This window comes from Salvelinus namaycush, chromosome 37 (assembly GCF_016432855.1).
Source record: "Salvelinus namaycush isolate Seneca chromosome 37, SaNama_1.0, whole genome shotgun sequence".
Taxonomy (NCBI): domain Eukaryota; kingdom Metazoa; phylum Chordata; class Actinopteri; order Salmoniformes; family Salmonidae; genus Salvelinus; species Salvelinus namaycush.
The window spans coordinates 19,831,461-19,858,842 of record NC_052343.1 but is presented as its reverse complement, the minus strand read 5'-3'; the positions used below and the strand labels follow the sequence as shown (position 1 = coordinate 19,858,842).

General features: G+C 41.9%; 1 protein-coding gene across 1 annotated transcript; it reads right to left on the bottom strand.

The window, feature by feature from the left end:
- Positions 1 to 1,568: 1,568 nt before the first annotated feature.
- On the bottom strand, positions 1,569 to 6,985 carry LOC120031676 (G-protein coupled receptor family C group 6 member A-like). The gene is made up of 8 exons (XM_038977469.1): positions 6,785 to 6,985; positions 6,256 to 6,426; positions 5,981 to 6,112; positions 5,019 to 5,801; positions 4,173 to 4,385; positions 3,425 to 3,548; positions 2,663 to 2,967; positions 1,569 to 2,435 (listed from the first exon to the last, which is right to left on the bottom strand). Exons 1-8 carry the CDS (start codon positions 6,983 to 6,985, stop codon positions 1,569 to 1,571), a joined length of 2,796 nt encoding a protein of 931 aa, XP_038833397.1.
- Positions 6,986 to 27,382: the final 20,397 nt, after the last annotated feature.

Genomic DNA, 27,382 nt, shown 5'->3' with positions numbered 1-27,382 from the left:
ACATTGTTATTAATGCACTGACGTCAATGGAAGATTTTAGATTCTTCAGTTACTATCATGGATTTGGGCCTATACGTTTGCACAGAAATGTACTCTCTGGTCTACAAACTGCTCTTTTACCACACCGACATAGAGATGTAGAGCAGACATGCTGTCCTCAGCAGTGACTAGGGTCTAGTTTCAATAACGGACTCTTTTTAAAATCTAAAATAGCAGCTAGCAAAATGGGGATAACAGAGGTTATTTTGAATAAGTTCATTTTGCAAGTGGCTAGTTTGGATCAACTACTTTCACTAAAACCCCTGCAAAGGATTTTCCTGCAAACTTTGGTTTCAAATCTTGCCGTTCTGGCATGTCTTCCTCGTGATGTTGAGAGGGTTGTCTGTCTGAATTTGTTTTTCACCTTATCGAAGTTGCCAAAAGAGTTTGTCATTGAAACCAGACCTTAGCCTGTACTGTTGCCTAGGGTCAGGTTTCTGAGACTACTGTTCAGCAGCAGAGCAGCAGCCCAGAGTTCATTCATGGAATATTCTACTACTGTAGAGCCCGGGATATTTGAGCTTTGAAGGACAGGGCTCCAGACTGTGGAGGGAAGAGCTCAGTGTATATACAGTTACTACAAGCACATGTGTTTGGGCACTGGGAAAATGCCAGCAGCACTCTCTCTCTCTCTCTCTTTCTTCCTATGTCACCATGGCATTAGACCTGCAGCCTAAATAGACAGCATAGCTCATCAGGTGGGCTCTGCAAACAGGGCAGACAGTGAGAAGAAGCAGATACGGTGTCAAGATGTCAACAGACACAGAGAGAGAAGTTACACGTGCTGAAATGGGTAAGTAATTGAATGGACGTGTATTTAGAGCATGGAAACAGTGAAAGTCAACTGCACATTCAAACTTTTAATATAATGTACACAAAGTAATGTGAATATATACATTTCATAATATACATAAATAATGTGGAAATAGATTTCAAGGTATTTAGAAATATGTAAGAACTTCAATAACGTCCACTGACAAACCAGGCATGCATTAAGAAACTGACACAAATTCCAACTATCGTGTTCATCGTAGACTTATATGAAATGTAATATCTCATTTGTATCCTGCTGCATCAGCTCCCATAATAGATAGAAATGCTGTTTACTGTACACATTACACATAGAAACAGCCTATTTAGGGATCCAACACACAACATGATGGTATATCTATAGCAAAAACCAACATCCTCCATGATGCTTACTTAGAACATTTCCCACAGTATAGAAATCATATGCAGTTCAGAAATAAATCAACCCTGTACACCATTGACGCTTAACCAATACAACTATTGATAGATGAACATAACACCGTATGACAGAGATTGTTTGTTTATGACACTGTCATGTACATATCAGTATCAAATAAAGTGTTACCCAAATTAACTTGAATGTAAAAACAACCCACTTGGGAAAAAACATACCAGTAGACTAAGCAAAATGGGAACAGTCAAACCAAAGAGAGGATCACAGAGACACACCGTGTGATGTACTGTAAGAAGTAAAAGTTCCAGACACTGGTCCACTCCACTCATAGGCTCATGCTTCTCCTCAGACAGCGTGGTCGAGTCAGCTGACCTGTGGCAAACACTCCATGGTCTACTATGGTGCAATGGGTTGCAGTGTCAATGCCCTGAATGTTCTGGCCAACGGACCAGCAGTTCTGAGGTGCTGTGGGTTCCATTGGTGGAGGAGACATGAAGAAGGAAGGTGAACTGATGGAGTAAGGGTGACTGATGCACTTGCCTTCTGTCTGAGAGGCTGAAGTCTCAGAGACAGAGCTAGAGACAGTAATGCCCTTTCTGGAATACTCATACACGTTCTTCATGAAGGCCCTCTTGGTATTGTGCTCCTTCTTGAAGAGGATGACGTAGCACTTGGGGAAGAAATGACAGCTGAGGATGCCATAGTTGGAGATGAGGATGACCACCATCTCCACTGCTGGCAGGTACTTCCCAGAGGTGGTCACATATACAGGCACGAATATCAGCCAGGACATGAGGTAGAGGAGCATGCTGAAGGTGATGAACCTGGCCTCGTTGTACTTCTGTGGCAACTTGCGGCCTTTAAACGCGCAGGCAAAACATACGAGCGCCAGGACAGCGATGTAGCCCAGCATCACACCAAACGCCACTTGGGAGCCTTCGTCACACTCGGCCAGCACGGTGGTGGTGAAGATGGTGGCTTTCTTCCGGGGGCTCTGCAGGACCAGCCACAGGGTGCAGGTGAGGACCTGTAGGATGACGCAGAGACAGATGATGGCATAGGGTTGGTAGAGGCGGCGGAGAACGTCCTTCAGGTCAGGGTTGAGCTGGAAGGCCAGCAGGATCTTCAGGGACTTGACCAAGATGCAGGAAACACACAGCGTGAAGCTGAGGCCAAACAGCACCTGACGCACCTTGATGATGAGAAGATATGAGACATTGAGACAGAAATGTATTATCACTTTGTATTTAGATTTGCTTTCCGTTTACAAACTAAATTCCTTACCACAAAGTTACAAAAGGTTCAGAACAATACACACACAATAAACCATTAATTCACAAAATAACACTGGTACATTCAGACAATGTCACAGACAGTGCATTACAGCAGTGTTTCCCAAACTGTGTGTACCGTACATACCTTACACTGTAGGCTGCTGGGATGACCTACAAAGAACACAGCACTAACAAAACTTCCCACTAGAGAGAGCAGGATGATCTGGGAGAGAGCCCCCCCGGCAGCCTTCACAACGGGGGTCTGGTGGTGGTGTAGGAAGAGTGCCCCCACCAGGAGAACCAGGACGATGCCCAGGGCCGCCAGCGCCAGCAGCACCACCGCGAAGCCATCCTGCCAGGAGAAGAACTCCAGGGTCTTATGGGTACACCCAGAGCTCCCTTCCAGGGACCACTCTGTCTTTGTATCACAAGAGAGACACTGGTCCATGTCTGGAGAGGAGGGTTGGAAGGGAGGATAGTGCATTTAGAAATATGTGTGTTGTTGCCTAGTACTAACAGTGTTGGATAACGACAGTGTTGGGAAATCTGAGGAAAAGTATTGAAGAAATGGAGGAAGATTGTGTGAACAACAGGGCAACACCAGTTTACTGAGGAGAGATAGAGTACACTGGTGTGTATATGTAACAGTATAACTTTCGTCTGTCCCCTCGCCCCGACCCGGGCTCGAACCAGGGACCCTCTGCACACATCAACAACTGACACCCACGAAGCATCGTTACCCATCGCTCCTTAAAAGCCGCGGCCCTTGCAGTGCAAGGGGAACAACTACTTCAAGTCTCAGAGCGAGTGACGTCACCCGATTGAAACGCTATTAGCGCGCACCACCGCTAACTAGCTAGCCATTTCACATCGGTTACATTTAGAGAGACAGTACAGGAGAACTAACCAGTGTTGTTGGAGTAGTGGTTCTCAGTGCAGTTGATGCATTCATAGCAGCAGGTGTGCTGACCCTCAGCAGTTTTCTTGAACTTCCCAGGTTCACAGCTAGGCGAGCACACAGACACCACATTCTGCACCGGGACACAATGCACTAATTTAAATGGCTGACCCAAGAAAACTGTGACTGAAATCTATTAATAGTAGTATTCAAACAAGCCTTTACATGTAAGGCCAGTTTCCTGGGCACAGTTTAAACTAGCTCTGGATTTAAAACCGTGTTCAACAGACCAGGTGTATTCAAACTATTCAACCAATGATTATATGCTCTGGTAATTATGAGTTTTGTGTTTTTTGATTTTTAGATCATCACTGAGATCTAACAGGAACGTGTGATAACAGACAGGTGTTCCCAGTATGTGCCAAGGTATGTATATTTTCACATTCTAACAGTGCCCATTGTTTCACTGATTAGGAGTTATTTAATTTCCATCTTTACTTGTTTTACAGTTTGGCTGAGAAGTCTGTCAAACAGGTATGTTTAGTTTTCTTTAGTCACTTTGAGAAAGAAAAAGTAGATTGTTTGACATTCCGGCCTGTTTGTGTTTGTGTCTCTCTATGTCAAGTGGGAATAACAAGTTAATATGGATGTGTACTTGAACCTTTGTGTGGCAGCCTAGCAAACAGACTAAAAGAGATTGAGACCTAACCTTAATCCTCACCCTAATCCTAACCCTAACCCTTACCCTTACCCTTACCCTCAGGTCAGTGAGATTTTTGGTGTTTCCGCTGGTGTAGCTGAAGCTTTTGTTGATTGGATGGTACTCAGCTACAACGTCATGGACGTTGATGACCCCTCTCACAGACCTCCACACGGTTACATCATAGCCCAGGTTGATGTCTCCTTTCTGGTCAAACGTGTAGCTTTTCCCCTCCAGCTCAAAGTGACTGTCCTTCAAGGCTCCAAGCACCTGAAATGAATGCAAATGCATTTTCATATGTAAGTTCACATACCATAGACCCAAGCCATATCCAAAATACACTGTGTATAAAAAACATTGAGAACACCTGCTCTTTCCATGATATCGACTGACCAGATGAATCCAGATAAAAGCTGTGATCCCTTATTCATGTCACATGTTAAATCCACTTAGATGAAGGGGAGGAGACAGGTTAAAGTAGTATTTTTAAGACTTGAGACTATTGAGTCATGGACTGTGTATGTGTGCTATTAAGTGCCTTTGAACGGGATATGGTATTATGTGCCAGGTGTCAAGAACTGCAACGTTGCTGGGAATATTATGCTCAACAGTTTCCTGTGTGAATCAGGAGTGGTCCACCACCCAATGGACATCCAACCAACTTGACAAAACTGTGGGAAGCATTGGAGTCAACATGGGCCAGTATCACTGTAGACCACTTTCGATACCTTGTAGAGTCCATGCCCCGACAAATTGAGACTGTTCTGAGGGCAAAAGTGGGGGTGCAGCTCAATATTAGGAAGGTGTTCCTCATGTTTGGTATATTCAGTGAATATTAGATGAGATACAGTATATAAGTACAGTCTGATGTGCTGTAGACATGAGGAATTGTGCAGTAGCTACCTCCCAGGGTTGGACCGTGCCTGGTGTCTTACAGTCCTTTTCGCTGCAGATATCAGCCACTGCATGGGCGATGGCACTCACAGCCATCTCCACATTGAAGACTACGTTCACATGGCTGTTGTTTAGCAGGATCTCTGCTGGAACTGTGGAGGAGGACAAAACCCCAGAGTTTTCTGACCTGTTTGGCAGTGAGTAGAACTCCTTTAGGAAGGAGTTGTTTCCTATGACATCATTGATGTCACTCAGGTTCATCAGGTAGTGATGGAAAGGAGCCAGGTTCCCTCTTTTGAAGGAGAAGCCCACCACATTGCCAATATCTGGGAGGTCCATTTCTCCCAGGACCTCCTTGGACGAGGACCAGCTGTCACTGGCCACCCACACCCTCTCCCCCAGCCCCGACCCCAGACTCCTCAGCTTCTGGTATAGGTACATCATCTGAGTAGGCTTGGCGAATGACACCACCACCTTGACATTGGGGTTCGATTGGAGGGTGGCGGCGGCTTGGCTGATTGCTGATTCGCTGTCAGGACTGGTTAGCGAATCAGGGAGGATCTCCTTGAAGGCCACACAGATCCCTGAGGCGGTTGCCTGGGAGACGAAGCTGTCCAGGGCAGAGCGGCCGTAGTCTCCATCCGTTGTGACCACGCCCACCCAGGTCCATTTGCTGTCGCTAAGCAACTGGACCATGGCCTGTGTCTGGTACACGTCGCTAGGTACGGTCCTCAGGAAAGCAGGGAAACGGTTCTTGTCACTCAGGATGATGGCGGTGGAGGCGTAACTGATCTGTGATGATTCGAAGAGAGAATGAATTTCTGTCTACATTGTGTTGGATTGATTTGGTCATTCATCTGTATCATCATTGCTGTCTATTTCATTTATTCAACACAACTCAGTTCTTTATTATTATTTATTTTGTTACTGTCCATCAACCGTCACTCTGTGGGTGGGTTTTGGCTGCTTACTTGAGGGATGAGCTTTAGGTTGAGTTGCCGGGCAACAGAGATGGAAATCTCAGAGGAAGAGGCCCCTATGACGGCCATGATTGGCGGGGAAGAGTTAGAGGTGTTGGCCCCTCCCCCACAGTCCGTGGTGGGCTCCTGTGAAGTAAAGAATGTACGTCATTTAAATGAGATGCTGGCTAATGTAAGATAAACTATGCAAATGAAGAAAAGGTCACACACTCATCTATACTTGCTGTGGATTGATTTGACCAACGTTTCGGCTAAAGAGCCTTTACCTGTGTGAAGTCAGCTGAGGCCCTCAGAGCGGTGGTGACATCAGAGCACGAGTCATGGAGACGGTACCCCAGAGAGATCCCTACTGCAGTCAGGACAGGGGATCTGTTGGCCGACTCTACAGCGTGGATCATAGCCAATGCCTGGATGAACCCGTCTGTGTTGAACCTGTTTGTGTGTGTGTGTGTGTGTGTGTGCGTGCGTGCGTGTTTGTGTAAGGTACACAGAAGGTATAGTTGGATCATCACACTGTCAGTGGTTAACCTGTCAGAGTAAATAAACTCTCTCTCACGAACACTTAGTCATAAATGCGGACAGAATCACACACACCCCACAGGGAGGGAGGGAGGGAGGGAGGGAGGGAGGGAGGGAGAGAGGGAGAGAGGGAGAGAGGGAGAGAGGGAGAGAGGGAGGGAGGGAGGGAGAGAGAGAGAGAGAGAGAGAGAGAGAGAGAGAGAGAGAGAGAGAGAGAGAGAGAGAGAGAGAGAGAGAATCCTCAGGAATCTCTTTACAACACCCAATCTTATTTTGGCACTTACTGTACCTGACACACTGTGATACATGGGGTGCTGAGATGTTGGGGGATTCCTCTACTCCCTCATGGATGGGAAACAGCCCTCCAATGAGGATATCTCCTGGTGCTGTAGCTCCTGCTGCTTTGAAGTTTCCCACTTTGGCATTGCCTGTCTCCAACAAGGACAGGATGACTAACAGGTGGAGAACATCACCCATGGGTGCCATCACCTCTCTGTTGGTACTGTCCAATTCTCAATTTCGGTGTCTCTCGTTGCAGTTTCTCTCACACACTCCCGCTCTCTCCCCGACTGTGTCTGTCTGTCAGTCTCTCTCTCTCCCTCTCTCTCTCTCTCTCTCTCTCTCTCTCTCTCTCTCTCTCTCTCTCTCTCTCTCTCTCTCTCTCTCTCTCTCTCTCTCTCTCTCTCTATCTCTCGCTCTCTCTCCCTCTCTCTCTCCCTTCCTCTCACTTTGTCCCTGTCTCTCTCTCTCTCTGTCTCTCACTCTGTAAGCTCCTCTAGCAGACTGACACAGTGACCTGTCAGTATCTTCAGTAAAAACACACCTGTTGCTTCCTCCTAATCTCATCTAATGTCTGCATAACCCTGCCCCCTCCCAGCCCAGCCCACTCTCTCTGACAGACATCCACACTGACTGACTCACTTGCTCCAGCTAAAGATGACAGACAGACAAGTCACACAAATGTAAGTCACAGCTGATCTCTATCTGAAGTACAATATAAACATTTATTGTTGAAGGGGAAAGACTTGTGTGTTGACTCAATGCTTTTCCTGAAATGTTCTCACAATACCCAAGTGTTTTTTTAACACTTGGATAACACTTACAGTGTATTCGGAATGTATTTAGAACCCCTTGACTTTTTCCACATTTTGTTACCTTACATCCTTATTCTAAAATTAATTAAATATTTTTTTCCCTCATCAATTTACACACAATACACCATAATGACAAAGCAAAAACAGTTTTTTTGAAATTTTTGCAAATGTATTAAAAATAAACTGAAGTATCACATTTACATAAGTATTCAGACCCTTTAATTAGCACTTTGTTGAAGCACCGTTGGCAGCGATTACAGCCTCAAGTCTTCTTGGATATGACGCTACAAGCTTGGCACACCTGTATTTGAGGAGTTTCTTCCATTGTTTTCTGCAGATCCTCTCAAGCTCTGTCAGGTTGGATGGGGTGTGTCGCTGCACAGCTATTTCCAGGTCTCTCCAGAGATGTTTGATCGGGTTCAAGTCCGGGCTCTGGCTGGGCCACTCTCAAGGACGTTTAGAGACCACTCCTGCATTGTCTTGCTGTGTGTTTAGGGTCATTGTCCTGTTGGAAGTTGAACCTTCTCCCCAGTCTGAGGTCTTGAACGCACTGAAGCAGGTTTTCATCAAATATCTCGCTGTACTTTTCTCCATTAATCTTTCCCTCGCTCCAAATCAAATCAATTGTCATTTGTCACATGCACCGAATACAGCAGGTGTAGAGACCTTACAGTGAAATGCTTACTTACAAGCCCTTAACCAACAATGCAGTTTTAAGAAAAATAAGTGTTAAGTAAAAAATAGAAAATAAAAGTAACAAATAATTAAACAGTAGCGATGCTATATACAGGGGGTACCGGTTAGTCGAGGTAATTGAGGTAATATGTACCTGTAGGTAGAGTTAAAGTGACTATGCATAGATAATAAACAGAGAGTAGCAGCAGTGTAAAATAGCCACTTGACATGCGGTAGCAGAGAGAACAGTCTATGACTAGGGTGGCTGGAGTCTTTGACAATTTTTAGGGCCTTCCTCTGACACCGCCTGGTATAGCGGTCCTGGATGGCAGGAAGCTTGGCCCCGGTGATGTACTGGGTCGTACGCACTACCCTCTGTAGCGCCTTGCGGTCGGGGGCCGAGCAGTTGCCATACCAGGCAGTGATGCAACCCGTCAGGATGCTCTCAATGGTGCAGCTATAGAACCTTTTGAGGATCTGAGGACCCATGCCAAATCTTTTCGGTCTCCTGAGGGGGAATAGGCTTTGTCGTGCCCTCTTCATGACTGTCTTAGTGTGTTTGGACCTTGATAGTTTGTTGGTGATGTGGACACCAAGGAACTTGAAGCTCTCAACCTGCTCCACTACAGCCCCGTCGAAGAGAATGGGGGCGTGCTCGGTCCTCCTTTCCCTGTAGTCCACAATCATCTCCTTTGTCTTGATCACGTTGAGGGAGAGGTTGTTGTCCTGGCACCACACGGCCAGGTCTCTGACCTCCTCCCTATAGGCTGTCTCATCGTTGTCGGTAATCAGGCCTTCCACTGCTGTGTCATCGGAAGACTTGATGATGGTGTTGGAGTCGTGCCTGGCCATGCAGTCATGAGTGAACAAGGAGTACAGGAGGGGACTAAGCACGCACCCCTGAGGGACCCCCATGTTAGGTTCAGCATGGCGGATGTGTTTTTACCTACCCTTACCACCTGAGTGCGGCCCATCAGGAAGTCCAGGATCCAGTTGCAGAGGGAGGTGTTTGGTCCCAGGGTCCTTAGCTTAGTGATGAGCTTTGAGTGCACTATGGTGTTGAACGCTGAGCCGTAGTCATAGAATTGCATTCTCACATACAGTAGGTGTTCCTTTTGTCCAGGTGAGAAAGGGCAGTGTTGAGTGCAATAGAGATTGCATCATCTGTGGCGGTATGCAAATTGAAGTGGGTCTAGGGTTTTTGGCATAATGGTTTTGATGTGAGTCATGACCAGCCTTTCAAAGCCCTTCATGGCTACAGACGTGAGTGCTAAGGGTCGGTAGTCATTTAGGCAGGTTAACTTAGTGTTCTTGGGCACAGGGACTATGGTCTGCTTGAAACATGTTGGTATTACACTCAGTCAGGGACAGGTTGAAAATGTCAGTGAAGACACTTGCCAGTTGGTCAGCGCATGCGAATTATGTGAATGTTGACCTGTTGATCTTACTCACATCGGCTATGGAGAGCGTGATCACACAGTCGTCGGGAACAGCTGATGCTCTCATGCATGTTTCAGTTTTACTTGCCTCGAAGCGAGCATAGAAGTATTTTAGCTTGTCTGTTAGGCTTGTGTCACTGGGCAGCTCGTGGCTGTGCTCCCCTTTGTAGTCAGTAATGGTTTGCAGGCCCTGCCACATCCGTCGAATTTACCAGGTGGACTCCAATTAAGTTGTAGAAACATCTCAAGGATGATCAATGGAAACAGGATGCACCTGAGCTCAATTTCGAGTCTCATAGTGTTACGGGATTTTTGTGTTTAATGACTAAAATATGTATACATTTGACTTGGTCCAATTGGACCGATAGTATTTATTTAGACATGCTTTCACCCTTATCTAAAACGAGGACCTAGAACCAGGTAGAAGAGAGAGGAGGAGTGATCCGTCCGGATCTTTTGACAATAGTATTTACATAGGATAGTATTGGATATGTTATCGGCAGAAAAGGGTGGCGTGTGCGTCTTATTTGGAGCAGAATGTTGCACATTTATCCCTGATGACACGGCTCTAGACGGATCAGTGACCTAGGCTCTGATTGGTTTAACCACCTTAGCTCACGAATTGGCAGAAAACTTTGGGGTCGATAATTCTCTTAAAAATGGATGTGACAGTATGTTTGGGGAATGGAAAATTGTCATAATCACTGTGTCGTGGGCCAATTTCACCTGTATGAGTGTTTTGATTCTGTGTGAATGCTGTTTGATTCTGGGTGTGAAAGGTCTCATTTCCAGGACTCTGGAGAAATCAAGGACAATATTGATGATAAGGATATGAACCGATTCCAAGTTCTGACCAGTGGGAGGATGAATACTGGTTCCCAGACCGAGGATGGATCCGGCTACTTTGAGACATTATAAATATTAGTTCTCATCTTGTGTTGATGCTTTTTATGATTCTGATGTATATATATATACAATATATACAATATACAATACATATATATATATATATAATATACAATACATATATTGATGTAGTGTAATATGTTGTGGTTGATTTAGGTTGTATTTGGAAAACAATAAATATTTCTAATAAAAATAGAATTGTGCTTTTTAATATTTCTAATAAAACTATAAGTACGATTAAAGGTATAATATTTAGTCATAGGGTGGATATGTTACGGGATTTTTGTGTTTAATGACTAAAATATGTATACATTTGACTTAGAATTATAACTCATAAATGTTGAATGTTATGTGTTCCTTGTTAGAAAGAATGGGTTTATCTTCAGACAGGCTAGAATGATGTCTCTACCCAGGGAGGGGAAAGACCTTGAGTTGGTTGTAGATAGTTGAACAGGTGGCAGACAGTAATGAGAACTCGAACTGTATTGCCATTGTATCCGAGAGGAGGTTGGACATTAAAACCTATGACATCATCTTTATTATATAACCTGATGTAAAATGTATTATGATCAGTACTCTCGAGAATAAACGCTATTGATTGATTGATTTTAAGACTGGTATCTGTCCATTTTATGCAGATAATTATCTTACAAATTCTTATTTATGGGCAGAGTGTTTTAATTGAATTGGTTAATAAACAGGAATCAAAATTCCTTTAACAATTTGGTCCTTCGTGTCGGATCTCAAGATTTGCCTCTGTCGTTCCAAGAAACTGCTGAAAACCGTGCACGGGCGGATCCAGGATCCGTAAGACAAAGACCTGACCTCTGAATTGAGGGTTTATTTCAGGCCAGTGGTGAACTGGTACACGACAGAGGTGGTGACGAGATCAAATGAACATTGCTTTTCCCAGTCAGCGACAAGGTCAGTAGCCTATATTCTCGATTCTGTGGGGGAATGATTTAAGTTATCCTTGATTTAATGTTCTAAAATGTTTAGAATTTATCAATAATAGGACCTTTTGCTATTCCAAACAGATCCAAGGGGTTTTGTATGACCAATATACAGGTATCGATAAGGGGGCAGGTCTGAAATTGACCTGAGGTAAGGTGCACTATCGTAAATAAAAATAACTTAATAGATCCGGGTGCCATAGGGGCCAGAGGGGTTATTAGATGAGATACTAGGACAGGTGTTGACAGGTGCAGTCGTGTTGTGCAAATAGGACAGCCATTAAGTCAAAAGACATATATAAACTAAAGTTCTAACCTAATCAGTCTGATTAGTCTGATCTGTATAGGGGAAGTAGTCTGACTATGAAACGGAGCGGTAGATATATTAAAATAGGATGATGATTTAAACTAGGCTTTGTGAGGAGGAAGGGTGGTCCTGTTCGGGCAAGGTGACTGCACTTATTCAATACTGAAAGATGTATCAAAAAAGGAGGAGAGGGAAACCGAAATCTATACATCTGAGATAAAAGCCAAATCTATAGACAGGAGGTTCCAGGAGAGAGGGAAACCTAATATGGCGGAGTAAGATACGAGATATTAACTTTAAAAGTCCTATGACACAAAATAATAGGTTATTAACTGGAACTTTACGCCCCGGGGAAATAGTTTATATTTGTACGGGTAAGATTTAATGTCCAACAAATGCAACGCTATAGATAAAGTTTCCAAACGGGAGAACAACCAAAATAACTAGGTAAAAACTAACGGTAAAAACAACACATACATAAATCATAGAAAAATTATAACAATAGGACCATAGCTACTAGGAGCGGCAAGGATTTATTAAACATGGGTAGTAAATTCTCCAAGGAGGTCCCGGAATGGACGGGAGTTTGCGACTACAGAAAATTGTAATAATAGGGTTATTGGCTCCTTTATTCCAAAAGTGATGGTGGTTCAGGGGTTAAATAGCTGCCTCCCAAGCTTGAGACCTGACTAAAATTCACGGTAAATGCTCTGACTAAAATCGGAGTCTTTTAATTGTAATTAAACCATTTGTATGTTTTGCCTGAGAAAATATGGTCATTAGTGTCGGTATAGGATATAAACTGAAACGTTTTAATAACTTGTTTAGGTTAAAATGAAAGACTAATCTAATTCTAAATGATAGTGATGCGCTTTCGATGTGATACGTTGTGTTGCCTCAATGATCTTCATGAATAATGTATGGAGACATGAATCGTATTTATATTACTGAATCGTAGAAGTGACAGTTACCTAAACCTGATGAATTCTAAAGAATAACGGAGAAATACGATAAAGTTGTGCCCATCGGAATGTTATAATTATTATGGATGACTGACATGCGATTTAAATTTAGCGAAGTATATGGTACGTTTACATTTTGGAGTAGAGAAAGTTGAGAAGTTGATTTTACTTATACGATAGTTTTGATGCAAAACTCAGTTGGAGTAAGTAGATGTTTTGCCTAGAGGCAGGAATAAGAGAGTTAGTTTTGGTATTGTATTGGCTACTAATTTTCAGGGTACGTTGCTAGAGACAGGATGATTTGTTGTGTAACGACGTAAAACAACGTCATTAGGTGGGATACACAATTACGTTACTCGAATGGATTTGGCCATTGTTCAGGTACACTATTTTCTGTACTTCTGGCAGTATAATTTTGATTGAGAGATGTTGATTGATGTTGTAAATTCTATTCAAGATCCAAACTTTGTGATAAATTGGGTTTGGTTTATCGAACCCGTACTATTGCCTGTTGCAGTTAGTCAACAATGATTTACAGTTCGTTGAAAGTTGCTGCGTTCTGAACACGAGTTGAGCGCTAGTTGTTGACATAACTCACGATGCACTTTTGCAACCAGGCAATGATGTTGTGACTGTGATTAATTTGAATACATATTTGATAAGAATTCTTATATTAGGGAGTGTTAATTCCATTTAGTAATAAATACTATAGTAGAGGAGTTTTTTAATTAAAGAGAGCAACAGTGTGAATGTATATGTAAACGCATATCCTGATTTGAACTATACTAATCTATTTGATCAAATTACTGAACCTGTATATTCAACATTTGATAATGATTGGCAAATCCGTATATTTAACCACAACGTTGAATTTAGCGTTGGGTATTATAGGAGGAACGGGATACAATTTGTACTTTCCCCACCGGGTGTGGCCGTAATAAATTATGACAGAGAAAATTGGTTGTGTCATTTAGAGGGAAAAGGCGTGCATTATAGCTTTGAGTCACTTTTCAAAAGTGGCTAAAAGTTATTGGTTTTTGGTTAGGGAACACCAGGGAATTCGAACAAGAAGTAAACGTATTCTAAACATTATTTGTTTTCATTATGGGGAACAATGAACGGCCCGCAAACTGGTATGGCTGGCTGGGAGTGTTTTATTTTAAAGGGATAGTACACGTTTATCACAGTTGTGTGAGTGTAATGGCAGGGTATAAAGTATTTTGGGGAGACAATTTGGAGAAAGACTGAATGAGTTACATGAAACATAGAGGAAATTTAAAACGAATGATTTGAGGGTATTATCATAATTAAAGGAGGTTTTGTTTGTAGTAAACGTTTGGGTTAGAGGGGAATTCCATGTGTAAATATCTTAAAGGGACACACTCGCATATGGAATATTTGAAGTTTTGTTTTCTGAGTTTTCATAAATACGTTAATTTTTTAGATAAAGGGTTCTTTATTTTGTATAATATAATAAATAACACTTCTTTGAAGTGGTGGTATGGCTGATGGCTTCTGAGGTGATACAAAATTGTGGATATTGGTGGAGGATGAAAAGTCACTAGAGGGCGCCATTGGTCAACTTATGGAGGTTTAGATAAAATACAGTGGGCTCCTGAAGGAGATATTTCATTAGTAACCTTATTTAACCTATGTAAGGACTGTAGAAATTGCCACCATAGACATTTTTTTGTTTGGTTTGTAATTCCATGGGTTCAGATAACAGAGAGACACTTAGTTAATGTTTGGGACCAAGCTACAGGCAGTGAAGGGACTCAAGGCCCAGTATAATCAGTGGAATGCTTCCCGAGATAAGCCGTACCATTACACAGAACTTAGAAGGGTGGGTGCGAGCAGAGCAGAGCAGAGAGATAGGAGTGGCACAGACTGGGTAACGGTTACTGAGGGGAGACAGAGGGAATGAAAAACTTAGTTGGTTTCAGGAACTAAGGGAAAGCACTGATAACTTTTAAAGTAAATAAAACACTTAACAGAGAATTGTTATGTTGATCCAGGATTGATACAAGGGCGGAGCCAAGTATAAAAGGGGGGATGGTCTAGGATAGGATGTGGCCTATCAGATGTGGCCTATCAGATAATAATAATAAACATTTTTTTTTTTTTATATATATATAGCGTTCCCAACTTACTTGGCGGAGACGAGTATGGTAACTAAAAAATTAGGTCAAGATATTCTTCCTAGAGTTGGGTTCCTAGGATAATAATGGATGACATTCTAGCTAATCAAATAGAACAGATAGAATGACAGAGGTTCTAGCAGAAAACATTAAAAAAATATTTGTTAACCAAACCTGTATGTCCAAGATTTTATGCTCTACAGGAGAACTACAGGAGGGGATTACCGACATGATTGGGCCAGGGGACTGGATCTGGGTCCAATCACCTGAGGAGAATAGGTGGAATGCAGCCCCATTGGGAGGGGCCAGACCAAGCACTCCTTGTGACTGCATTCACAGTGAGAATAACTGAAAAGAGCTACCTGAGGGCATTTCACACTTGTGGGAGGGTAGGACACACTGACACTGTCGAACAATCACAGGGGTAGGAGCAGAACCAGAACCAACAGGGTACTGGGGGCCAACTCTTACTGAAGAATCCCTAATACCCGACCTTTCCCCGCTGTGAGCGTTCATAGAAGTGAAGGTGTGGCTTGGCCTCTGGCGGTTGATATGTTCTCTGGGAGAGGGTGGGGCTTTACAGGGGCGCTGATTGGTCTGAGCTGTCTTATTGTGGGAGCCATATTCCTAAATACACCACACCCCACCTGAGTATGCAGAAGGTGGTAACTTGACCCATGGTTTCGATGATGAGAATTTTGTATTAATCAAGCATAAGAGATCCCTTGATCTGGATAGACAGGAAGTTAGAGTGGAGGTTAGGAAGGATGTGTCAATGGAGTTTTATGTAGACCAAAAGGGGTCTCTGACTCCTGGGCAGTCTAGGACTAAGAGCCATTATAGAATTTAGGCTGTGTAGGTCTCCGTGTGGTTCATGGACACAGGTCATAGCTCACACACAGAGAGAGAGCTATGTAAACCCATACATCCAATTTAGGAACAGATGGAGTATAGTAAGGATTGGAGTTTCTGACTGTGTTCCCGAGCAGAGGAAGTATTGTATAAAGGTATGAATTAACATTAAAACGGTAAAGTCCCCGGATTTCGGGTTATGGTATGTTGGTTTCGACCAGTTTTCAACTGATACTATGGTACCATTCCAGGTGGCAGCGGTTAGAGCTGGTAAGAAGACTATGGTCAGCCAGAGTTCAATTCATCTCCCTAACGCCACGGACATTCCTAGTATAAACATCCAGGGTAAAGGACCTGTACGAATAGTTCAGACAATTACCTTAGAGAAGTGATAGAGGTGGAGACTGGGTTTGGCGATTCCAACTTTGGTTAAAATGTCTGTGCTACTGCCAAACCACAGCTGACCACCATCTCCTTTCCATTTGATGGAATTGATATACTCAGGGGAATGGCCTGTATGATAAAGCTGTTCATGAAGGCAGGGAAGCCAGACAATGACAGTTGCTTTGATCTGCATAACCTTTATCCCCATGTGCCCATTACCTCCATTCCTCCTTTCACAGTTACAGAAGGACACTATTATTGTAGGGCCTGGCACATTACAAACGGATGGGATGAAGGGGAAGTAAGACCTGACTGGATGGTTTACTTCCGGGGATTTCAGTAAGATAAAAAAGGCCCAGAGTGGATGTCTGGTTGTTATGTGGAGGGATGAGGTTGTGGCCTGACCTGCCTACCAATTGGACCGATAGTATTTATTTAGACATGCTTTCACCCTTATCTAAAACGAGGACCTAGAACCAGGTAGAAGAGAGAGGAGGAGTGATCCGTCCGGATCTTTTGACAATAGTATTTACATAGGATAGTATTGGATATGTTATCGGCAGAAAAGGGTGGCGTGTGCGTCTTATTTGGAGCAGAATGTTGCACATTTATCCCTGATGACACGGCTCTAGACGGATCAGTGACCTAGGCTCTGATTGGTTTAACCACCTTAGCTCACGAATTGGCAGAAAACTTTGGGGTCGATAATTCTCTTAAAAATGGATGTGACAGTATGTTTGGGGAATGGAAAATTGTCATAATCACTGTGTCGTGGGCCAATTTCACCTGTATGAGTGTTTTGATTCTGTGTGAATGCTGTTTGATTCTGGGTGTGAAAGGTCTCATTTCCAGGACTCTGGAGAAATCAAGGACAATATTGATGATAAGGATATGAACCGATTCCAAGTTCTGACCAGTGGGAGGATGAATACTGGTTCCCAGACCGAGGATGGATCCGGCTACTTTGAGACATTATAAATATTAGTTCTCATCTTGTGTTGATGCTTTTTATGATTCTGATGTATATATATATACAATATATACAATATACAATACATATATATATATATATAATATACAATACATATATTGATGTAGTGTAATATGTTGTGGTTGATTTAGGTTGTATTTGGAAAACAATAAATATTTCTAATAAAAATAGAATTGTGCTTTTTAATATTTCTAATAAAACTATAAGTACGATTAAAGGTATAATATTTAGTCATAGGGTGGATATGTTACGGGATTTTTGTGTTTAATGACTAAAATATGTATACATTTGACTTAGAATTATAACTCATAAATGTTGAATGTTATGTGTTCCTTGTTAGAAAGAATGGGTTTATCTTCAGACAGGCTAGAATGATGTCTCTACCCAGGGAGGGGAAAGACCTTGAGTTGGTTGTAGATAGTTGAACAGGTGGCAGACAGTAATGAGAACTCGAACTGTATTGCCATTGTATCCGAGAGGAGGTTGGACATTAAAACCTATGACATCATCTTTATTATATAACCTGATGTAAAATGTATTATGATCAGTACTCTCGAGAATAAACGCTATTGATTGATTGATTTTAAGACTGGTATCTGTCCATTTTATGCAGATAATTATCTTACAAATTCTTATTTATGGGCAGAGTGTTTTAATTGAATTGGTTAATAAACAGGAATCAAAATTCCTTTAACAATTTGGTCCTTCGTGTCGGATCTCAAGATTTGCCTCTGTCGTTCCAAGAAACTGCTGAAAACCGTGCACGGGCGGATCCAGGATCCGTAAGACAAAGACCTGACCTCTGAATTGAGGGTTTATTTCAGGCCAGTGGTGAACTGGTACACGACAGAGGTGGTGACGAGATCAAATGAACATTGCTTTTCCCAGTCAGCGACAAGGTCAGTAGCCTATATTCTCGATTCTGGGGGGAATGATTTAAGTTATCCTTGATTTAATGTTCTAAAATGTTTAGAATTTATCAATAATAGGACCTTTTGCTATTCCAAACAGATCCAAGGGGTTTTGTATGACCAATATACAGGTATCGATAAGGGGGCAGGTCTGAAATTGACCTGAGGTAAGGTGCACTATCGTAAATAAAAATAACTTAATAGATCCGGGTGCCATAGGGGCCAGAGGGGTTATTAGATGAGATACTAGGACAGGTGTTGACAGGTGCAGTCGTGTTGTGCAAATAGGACAGCCATTAAGTCAAAAGACATATATAAACTAAAGTTCTAACCTAATCAGTCTGATTAGTCTGATCTGTATAGGGGAAGTAGTCTGACTATGAAACGGAGCGGTAGATATATTAAAATAGGATGATGATTTAAACTAGGCTTTGTGAGGAGGAAGGGTGGTCCTGTTCGGGCAAGGTGACTGCACTTATTCAATACTGAAAGATGTATCAAAAAAGGAGGAGAGGGAAACCGAAATCTATACATCTGAGATAAAAGCCAAATCTATAGACAGGAGGTTCCAGGAGAGAGGGAAACCTAATATGGCGGAGTAAGATACGAGATATTAACTTTAAAAGTCCTATGACACAAAATAATAGGTTATTAACTGGAACTTTACGCCCCGGGGAAATAGTTTATATTTGTACGGGTAAGATTTAATGTCCAACAAATGCAACGCTATAGATAAAGTTTCCAAACGGGAGAACAACCAAAATAACTAGGTAAAAACTAACGGTAAAAACAACACATACATAAATCATAGAAAAATTATAACAATAGGACCATAGCTACTAGGAGCGGCAAGGATTTATTAAACATGGGTAGTAAATTCTCCAAGGAGGTCCCGGAATGGACGGGAGTTTGCGACTACAGAAAATTGTAATAATAGGGTTATTGGCTCCTTTATTCCAAAAGTGATGGTGGTTCAGGGGTTAAATAGCTGCCTCCCAAGCTTGAGACCTGACTAAAATTCACGGTAAATGCTCTGACTAAAATCGGAGTCTTTTAATTGTAATTAAACCATTTGTATGTTTTGCCTGAGAAAATATGGTCATTAGTGTCGGTATAGGATATAAACTGAAACGTTTTAATAACTTGTTTAGGTTAAAATGAAAGACTAATCTAATTCTAAATGATAGTGATGCGCTTTCGATGTGATACGTTGTGTTGCCTCAATGATCTTCATGAATAATGTATGGAGACATGAATCGTATTTATATTACTGAATCGTAGAAGTGACAGTTACCTAAACCTGATGAATTCTAAAGAATAACGGAGAAATACGATAAAGTTGTGCCCATCGGAATGTTATAATTATTATGGATGACTGACATGCGATTTAAATTTAGCGAAGTATATGGTACGTTTACATTTTGGAGTAGAGAAAGTTGAGAAGTTGATTTTACTTATACGATAGTTTTGATGCAAAACTCAGTTGGAGTAAGTAGATGTTTTGCCTAGAGGCAGGAATAAGAGAGTTAGTTTTGGTATTGTATTGGCTACTAATTTTCAGGGTACGTTGCTAGAGACAGGATGATTTGTTGTGTAACGACGTAAAACAACGTCATTAGGTGGGATACACAATTACGTTACTCGAATGGATTTGGCCATTGTTCAGGTACACTATTTTCTGTACTTCTGGCAGTATAATTTTGATTGAGAGATGTTGATTGATGTTGTAAATTCTATTCAAGATCCAAACTTTGTGATAAATTGGGTTTGGTTTATCGAACCCGTACTATTGCCTGTTGCAGTTAGTCAACAATGATTTACAGTTCGTTGAAAGTTGCTGCGTTCTGAACACGAGTTGAGCGCTAGTTGTTGACATAACTCACGATGCACTTTTGCAACCAGGCAATGATGTTGTGACTGTGATTAATTTGAATACATATTTGATAAGAATTCTTATATTAGGGAGTGTTAATTCCATTTAGTAATAAATACTATAGTAGAGGAGTTTTTTAATTAAAGAGAGCAACAGTGTGAATGTATATGTAAACGCATATCCTGATTTGAACTATACTAATCTATTTGATCAAATTACTGAACCTGTATATTCAACATTTGATAATGATTGGCAAATCCGTATATTTAACCACAACGTTGAATTTAGCGTTGGGTATTATAGGAGGAACGGGATACAATTTGTACTTTCCCCACCGGGTGTGGCCGTAATAAATTATGACAGAGAAAATTGGTTGTGTCATTTAGAGGGAAAAGGCGTGCATTATAGCTTTGAGTCACTTTTCAAAAGTGGCTAAAAGTTATTGGTTTTTGGTTAGGGAACACCAGGGAATTCGAACAAGAAGTAAACGTATTCTAAACATTATTTGTTTTCATTATGGGGAACAATGAACGGCCCGCAAACTGGTATGGCTGGCTGGGAGTGTTTTATTTTAAAGGGATAGTACACGTTTATCACAGTTGTGTGAGTGTAATGGCAGGGTATAAAGTATTTTGGGGAGACAATTTGGAGAAAGACTGAATGAGTTACATGAAACATAGAGGAAATTTAAAACGAATGATTTGAGGGTATTATCATAATTAAAGGAGGTTTTGTTTGTAGTAAACGTTTGGGTTAGAGGGGAATTCCATGTGTAAATATCTTAAAGGGACACACTCGCATATGGAATATTTGAAGTTTTGTTTTCTGAGTTTTCATAAATACGTTAATTTTTTAGATAAAGGGTTCTTTATTTTGTATAATATAATAAATAACACTTCTTTGAAGTGGTGGTATGGCTGATGGCTTCTGAGGTGATACAAAATTGTGGATATTGGTGGAGGATGAAAAGTCACTAGAGGGCGCCATTGGTCAACTTATGGAGGTTTAGATAAAATACAGTGGGCTCCTGAAGGAGATATTTCATTAGTAACCTTATTTAACCTATGTAAGGACTGTAGAAATTGCCACCATAGACATTTTTTTGTTTGGTTTGTAATTCCATGGGTTCAGATAACAGAGAGACACTTAGTTAATGTTTGGGACCAAGCTACAGGCAGTGAAGGGACTCAAGGCCCAGTATAATCAGTGGAATGCTTCCCGAGATAAGCCGTACCATTACACAGAACTTAGAAGGGTGGGTGCGAGCAGAGCAGAGCAGAGAGATAGGAGTGGCACAGACTGGGTAACGGTTACTGAGGGGAGACAGAGGGAATGAAAAACTTAGTTGGTTTCAGGAACTAAGGGAAAGCACTGATAACTTTTAAAGTAAATAAAACACTTAACAGAGAATTGTTATGTTGATCCAGGATTGATACAAGGGCGGAGCCAAGTATAAAAGGGGGGATGGTCTAGGATAGGATGTGGCCTATCAGATGTGGCCTATCAGATAATAATAATAAACATTTTTTTTTTTTTATATATATATAGCGTTCCCAACTTACTTGGCGGAGACGAGTATGGTAACTAAAAAATTAGGTCAAGATATTCTTCCTAGAGTTGGGTTCCTAGGATAATAATGGATGACATTCTAGCTAATCAAATAGAACAGATAGAATGACAGAGGTTCTAGCAGAAAACATTAAAAAAATATTTGTTAACCAAACCTGTATGTCCAAGATTTTATGCTCTACAGGAGAACTACAGGAGGGGATTACCGACATGATTGGGCCAGGGGACTGGATCTGGGTCCAATCACCTGAGGAGAATAGGTGGAATGCAGCCCCATTGGGAGGGGCCAGACCAAGCACTCCTTGTGACTGCATTCACAGTGAGAATAACTGAAAAGAGCTACCTGAGGGCATTTCACACTTGTGGGAGGGTAGGACACACTGACACTGTCGAACAATCACAGGGGTAGGAGCAGAACCAGAACCAACAGGGTACTGGGGGCCAACTCTTACTGAAGAATCCCTAATACCCGACCTTTCCCCGCTGTGAGCGTTCATAGAAGTGAAGGTGTGGCTTGGCCTCTGGCGGTTGATATGTTCTCTGGGAGAGGGTGGGGCTTTACAGGGGCGCTGATTGGTCTGAGCTGTCTTATTGTGGGAGCCATATTCCTAAATACACCACACCCCACCTGAGTATGCAGAAGGTGGTAACTTGACCCATGGTTTCGATGATGAGAATTTTGTATTAATCAAGCATAAGAGATCCCTTGATCTGGATAGACAGGAAGTTAGAGTGGAGGTTAGGAAGGATGTGTCAATGGAGTTTTATGTAGACCAAAAGGGGTCTCTGACTCCTGGGCAGTCTAGGACTAAGAGCCATTATAGAATTTAGGCTGTGTAGGTCTCCGTGTGGTTCATGGACACAGGTCATAGCTCACACACAGAGAGAGAGCTATGTAAACCCATACATCCAATTTAGGAACAGATGGAGTATAGTAAGGATTGGAGTTTCTGACTGTGTTCCCGAGCAGAGGAAGTATTGTATAAAGGTATGAATTAACATTAAAACGGTAAAGTCCCCGGATTTCGGGTTATGGTATGTTGGTTTCGACCAGTTTTCAACTGATACTATGGTACCATTCCAGGTGGCAGCGGTTAGAGCTGGTAAGAAGACTATGGTCAGCCAGAGTTCAATTCATCTCCCTAACGCCACGGACATTCCTAGTATAAACATCCAGGGTAAAGGACCTGTACGAATAGTTCAGACAATTACCTTAGAGAAGTGATAGAGGTGGAGACTGGGTTTGGCGATTCCAACTTTGGTTAAAATGTCTGTGCTACTGCCAAACCACAGCTGACCACCATCTCCTTTCCATTTGATGGAATTGATATACTCAGGGGAATGGCCTGTATGATAAAGCTGTTCATGAAGGCAGGGAAGCCAGACAATGACAGTTGCTTTGATCTGCATAACCTTTATCCCCATGTGCCCATTACCTCCATTCCTCCTTTCACAGTTACAGAAGGACACTATTATTGTAGGGCCTGGCACATTACAAACGGATGGGATGAAGGGGAAGTAAGACCTGACTGGATGGTTTACTTCCGGGGATTTCAGTAAGATAAAAAAGGCCCAGAGTGGATGTCTGGTTGTTATGTGGAGGGATGAGGTTGTGGCCTGACCTGCCTACCAATTGGACCGATAGTATTTATTTAGACATGCTTTCACCCTTATCTAAAACGAGGACCTAGAACCAGGTAGAAGAGAGAGGAGGAGTGATCCGTCCGGATCTTTTGACAATAGTATTTACATAGGATAGTATTGGATATGTTATCGGCAGAAAAGGGTGGCGTGTGCGTCTTATTTGGAGCAGAATGTTGCACATTTATCCCTGATGACACGGCTCTAGACGGATCAGTGACCTAGGCTCTGATTGGTTTAACCACCTTAGCTCACGAATTGGCAGAAAACTTTGGGGTCGATAATTCTCTTAAAAATGGATGTGACAGTATGTTTGGGGAATGGAAAATTGTCATAATCACTGTGTCGTGGGCCAATTTCACCTGTATGAGTGTTTTGATTCTGTGTGAATGCTGTTTGATTCTGGGTGTGAAAGGTCTCATTTCCAGGACTCTGGAGAAATCAAGGACAATATTGATGATAAGGATATGAACCGATTCCAAGTTCTGACCAGTGGGAGGATGAATACTGGTTCCCAGACCGAGGATGGATCCGGCTACTTTGAGACATTATAAATATTAGTTCTCATCTTGTGTTGATGCTTTTTATGATTCTGATGTATATATATATACAATATATACAATATACAATACATATATATATATATATAATATACAATACATATATTGATGTAGTGTAATATGTTGTGGTTGATTTAGGTTGTATTTGGAAAACAATAAATATTTCTAATAAAAATAGAATTGTGCTTTTTAATATTTCTAATAAAACTATAAGTACGATTAAAGGTATAATATTTAGTCATAGGGTGGATATGTTACGGGATTTTTGTGTTTAATGACTAAAATATGTATACATTTGACTTAGAATTATAACTCATAAATGTTGAATGTTATGTGTTCCTTGTTAGAAAGAATGGGTTTATCTTCAGACAGGCTAGAATGATGTCTCTACCCAGGGAGGGGAAAGACCTTGAGTTGGTTGTAGATAGTTGAACAGGTGGCAGACAGTAATGAGAACTCGAACTGTATTGCCATTGTATCCGAGAGGAGGTTGGACATTAAAACCTATGACATCATCTTTATTATATAACCTGATGTAAAATGTATTATGATCAGTACTCTCGAGAATAAACGCTATTGATTGATTGATTTTAAGACTGGTATCTGTCCATTTTATGCAGATAATTATCTTACAAATTCTTATTTATGGGCAGAGTGTTTTAATTGAATTGGTTAATAAACAGGAATCAAAATTCCTTTAACACATAGCAAAGGGTCTCAATACTTATGTAAATAAGGTATTTCTGTTTTTTATTTTTAATACATTTGCTAACATTCTTAAAACCTGTTTTCACTTTGCTATTATGGGGTACTGTGTTTAGATTGATGAGGAAAAACATTTATTTAATCCATTTTAGAATAAGGCTGTAACGTAACAAAATATGGAAAAAGTCAAGGGGTCTAATCATTTTCCAGTTAGTTCTGGTAGTTTTCCATAGTTAGGCTTTTATAGATGCCTTTCAATAGAGTGGTCATAAATGTTAGCTGTAGAGATATTGGATTTGAAATGACTTTATTATTTTGGAACTTTTGTGAGTGTAATGTTTAGTGTACATTTTTTATTGTTTCTTTCACTTTTGTTTATGATCTATTTCACTTGCTTTGACAATGTAAACATATGTTTCCCATGCCAATAAAGCCCTTAAATTCCTCTACTCCCTCATGGATGGGAAACAGCCCTCCATGGTTCTTTGAAGTCTCCCACTTTGGCATTGCCTGTCTCCAACAAGGACAGGATGACTAACAGGTGGAGAACATCACCCATGGGTTCCATCACCTCTCTGTTGGTACTGTCCAATTCTCAATTTTGGTGTCTCTCCTTGCAGTTTCTCTCACACTCCCTCTCTCCTTCCCTGACTCTGTTTGTCTCTCTCTCCCTCTCTCTCTCACTTGCTCCGTTTCTTTCTCTCTCTCTTCCTCTCTCTGTCTCCCTGTATCTCTGTCTCTCTCTCTCTTTTCCTTCCTCTCACTGCCTCAGTCTCTCCCACTCTCTCTCTCTCTCTCTGCATGCTGGGAGTGTTGGTGCATGCTGGGAATTGTATGAGCGAGTGTGAGTGGTGTCTGGAGTTACACGGCCTGTGTTTTTTTTCTCTGTGGTTTTCCTTCTTTCTATTTATGATTAAGGGTTTTTTCAGTGGTAGAATTAGGTATATTGTATTTCTTGTTGGAATTGCCCTGGTTATGGTGGGGATGGCGACCCACATTGGGACGCCGTCCCTGTCACTTCGGCCCAGCTTCAGGTGTGTTACTGAAGCTACTGTCACTGTGGAGGAGTTTCTGGTCGTCGTAGGAGTGTAAGGTACTGGGTGTCGGGAGTGTGAAGTCAGGCGCAGGAAAACAGAGAGTTCAATATAATGCTCTTTTAATGCATTCACGGTGAACCTCGGCCACCCCACTAAACACTGGGAGCTCAAAATAAACTGCCCCAGACACGGGGAACGAAAACAGTCCAGTACTATACACGAACATAAACAAACATGTACGTCTGAAACAAACACCAGGCTTACAATAATCAATCCCGCACAAAGAAACGGGCGGGCTGGCTGACTAATAAAGCCCAACTAATTACAACAAACTGTAAACAGGTGTAATCAATAAACACATAAGGAGGGGGAGAAAAGAATCAGTGGCAGCTAATAGGCTGGTGACGACGACCGCCGAGCGCCACCCGAACGGGAAGGGGAACCTGCTTCTGTCGGAGTCGTGACAAGGAGAGAAGGTAGGCTATGAAAATGTTGCTTATGCGTCGCGGATGAATAAAGTGGTGGTGGTTTTTCTTAATGATCTTGTCGATTGGATGGTTGAGCATGGCATACTTCTCAAAGGTACAGTATGTTTATTCAAGTTACGACGCTTTTTTTTCTGTCAAGAATCTCGACTGTACCGCCTTTTATTTCCAATGAGCTATTGGAGAGCAAGTTATTGCGGTTTGGGAAGTTTGCAAGTTCAATTAAAATTGTCCCGCTGGGTTGCAAACACTCGGCTCTGAAACAGGTTATGTTGTTTCGGCGACAGGTGTTTATGTTTTTGGACCGGAGCAGACTTTGGAGTTATCGTTTAAAGTCAAGAATGAAGTGCCTTAGACTGCTGCTCCCGAGTGCTTGAGGCGTCACTCCAGACACCCTGGTTCAAATCCAGGCTGTATCAAAACTGGCTGTGATTGGGAGTCCCATAGGGCGGTGCCCCTCACACCACATACCCCAGTCAAGCTCATTAGCCTCTTCACTATGTATCTCCTGTAGAAAAACTACATTAAGCCTTTTCTGTTTTATTACTTCTCATACCGAAGCCCTCTTATTCCTGTCCCTTCCCCCAGTAATATTGAGAGAACCTAACCTTAGTACCTCCATATGTAAAAGAGAATGGAAAAACAGAAGAAACCACAAAGAAACCAGACAAAGAGAGAAAATAACCCTATGAGGCATGATAATCATCATTGTTTTAATTTTCTCTTAACCTTACCACGTTTCCCACTACCTTTTGTTGTCGTGACAGCAGTAGTATCGTCTGAGTTTGGCCAGCATTGGCCGTCATTGTAAATAAGAATGTGTTCTTAACTGACTAGTTAAATAAAGGTAAAATAAAAAGTATGACAGCAGACTCTATGGCTTATGCTAGTACGAGTAGTCAACACTGCTTTGAGTGTGAAGATGTTGGCCATAAGCAACATGCTTGCCCGGAAAGGGAGAAGGTGGAGGGCGGGACGCAGATGGTCCTCGTAACGCCTGGGCCCACTGATGTAGGGAGAGTTGGGCCGACAGTGGTAGAGCAGCCACAAGCACCTGTTACTGAGGAACAGGTCGTTTGTGTTGAGGGTACTGAGTTGCAGCTTGTACCAGAGGGGAATAGAGTGTCTGATGTGCAGCAGAAAAATATTGTTGTTGGAGGTAAGGATGGATCTGGGGAGACATTTTCCCAGACTGGTGAAGAGATGCCCAGTACGAGTGATGGGGTGCAAGTGTGGAGAGGGATGTGGCAGAGGGGAGTCAGAGTTCTGTGGCCTCAGTTGAGGAGGATCAGGAGAAGGATATGGACATTTTTGATATCCCTGTTGATATGATAGCAGCTGGTGATGACTCCATTTACAATCTAAATGAGGTAAATGGGTTCCTGGACCAGA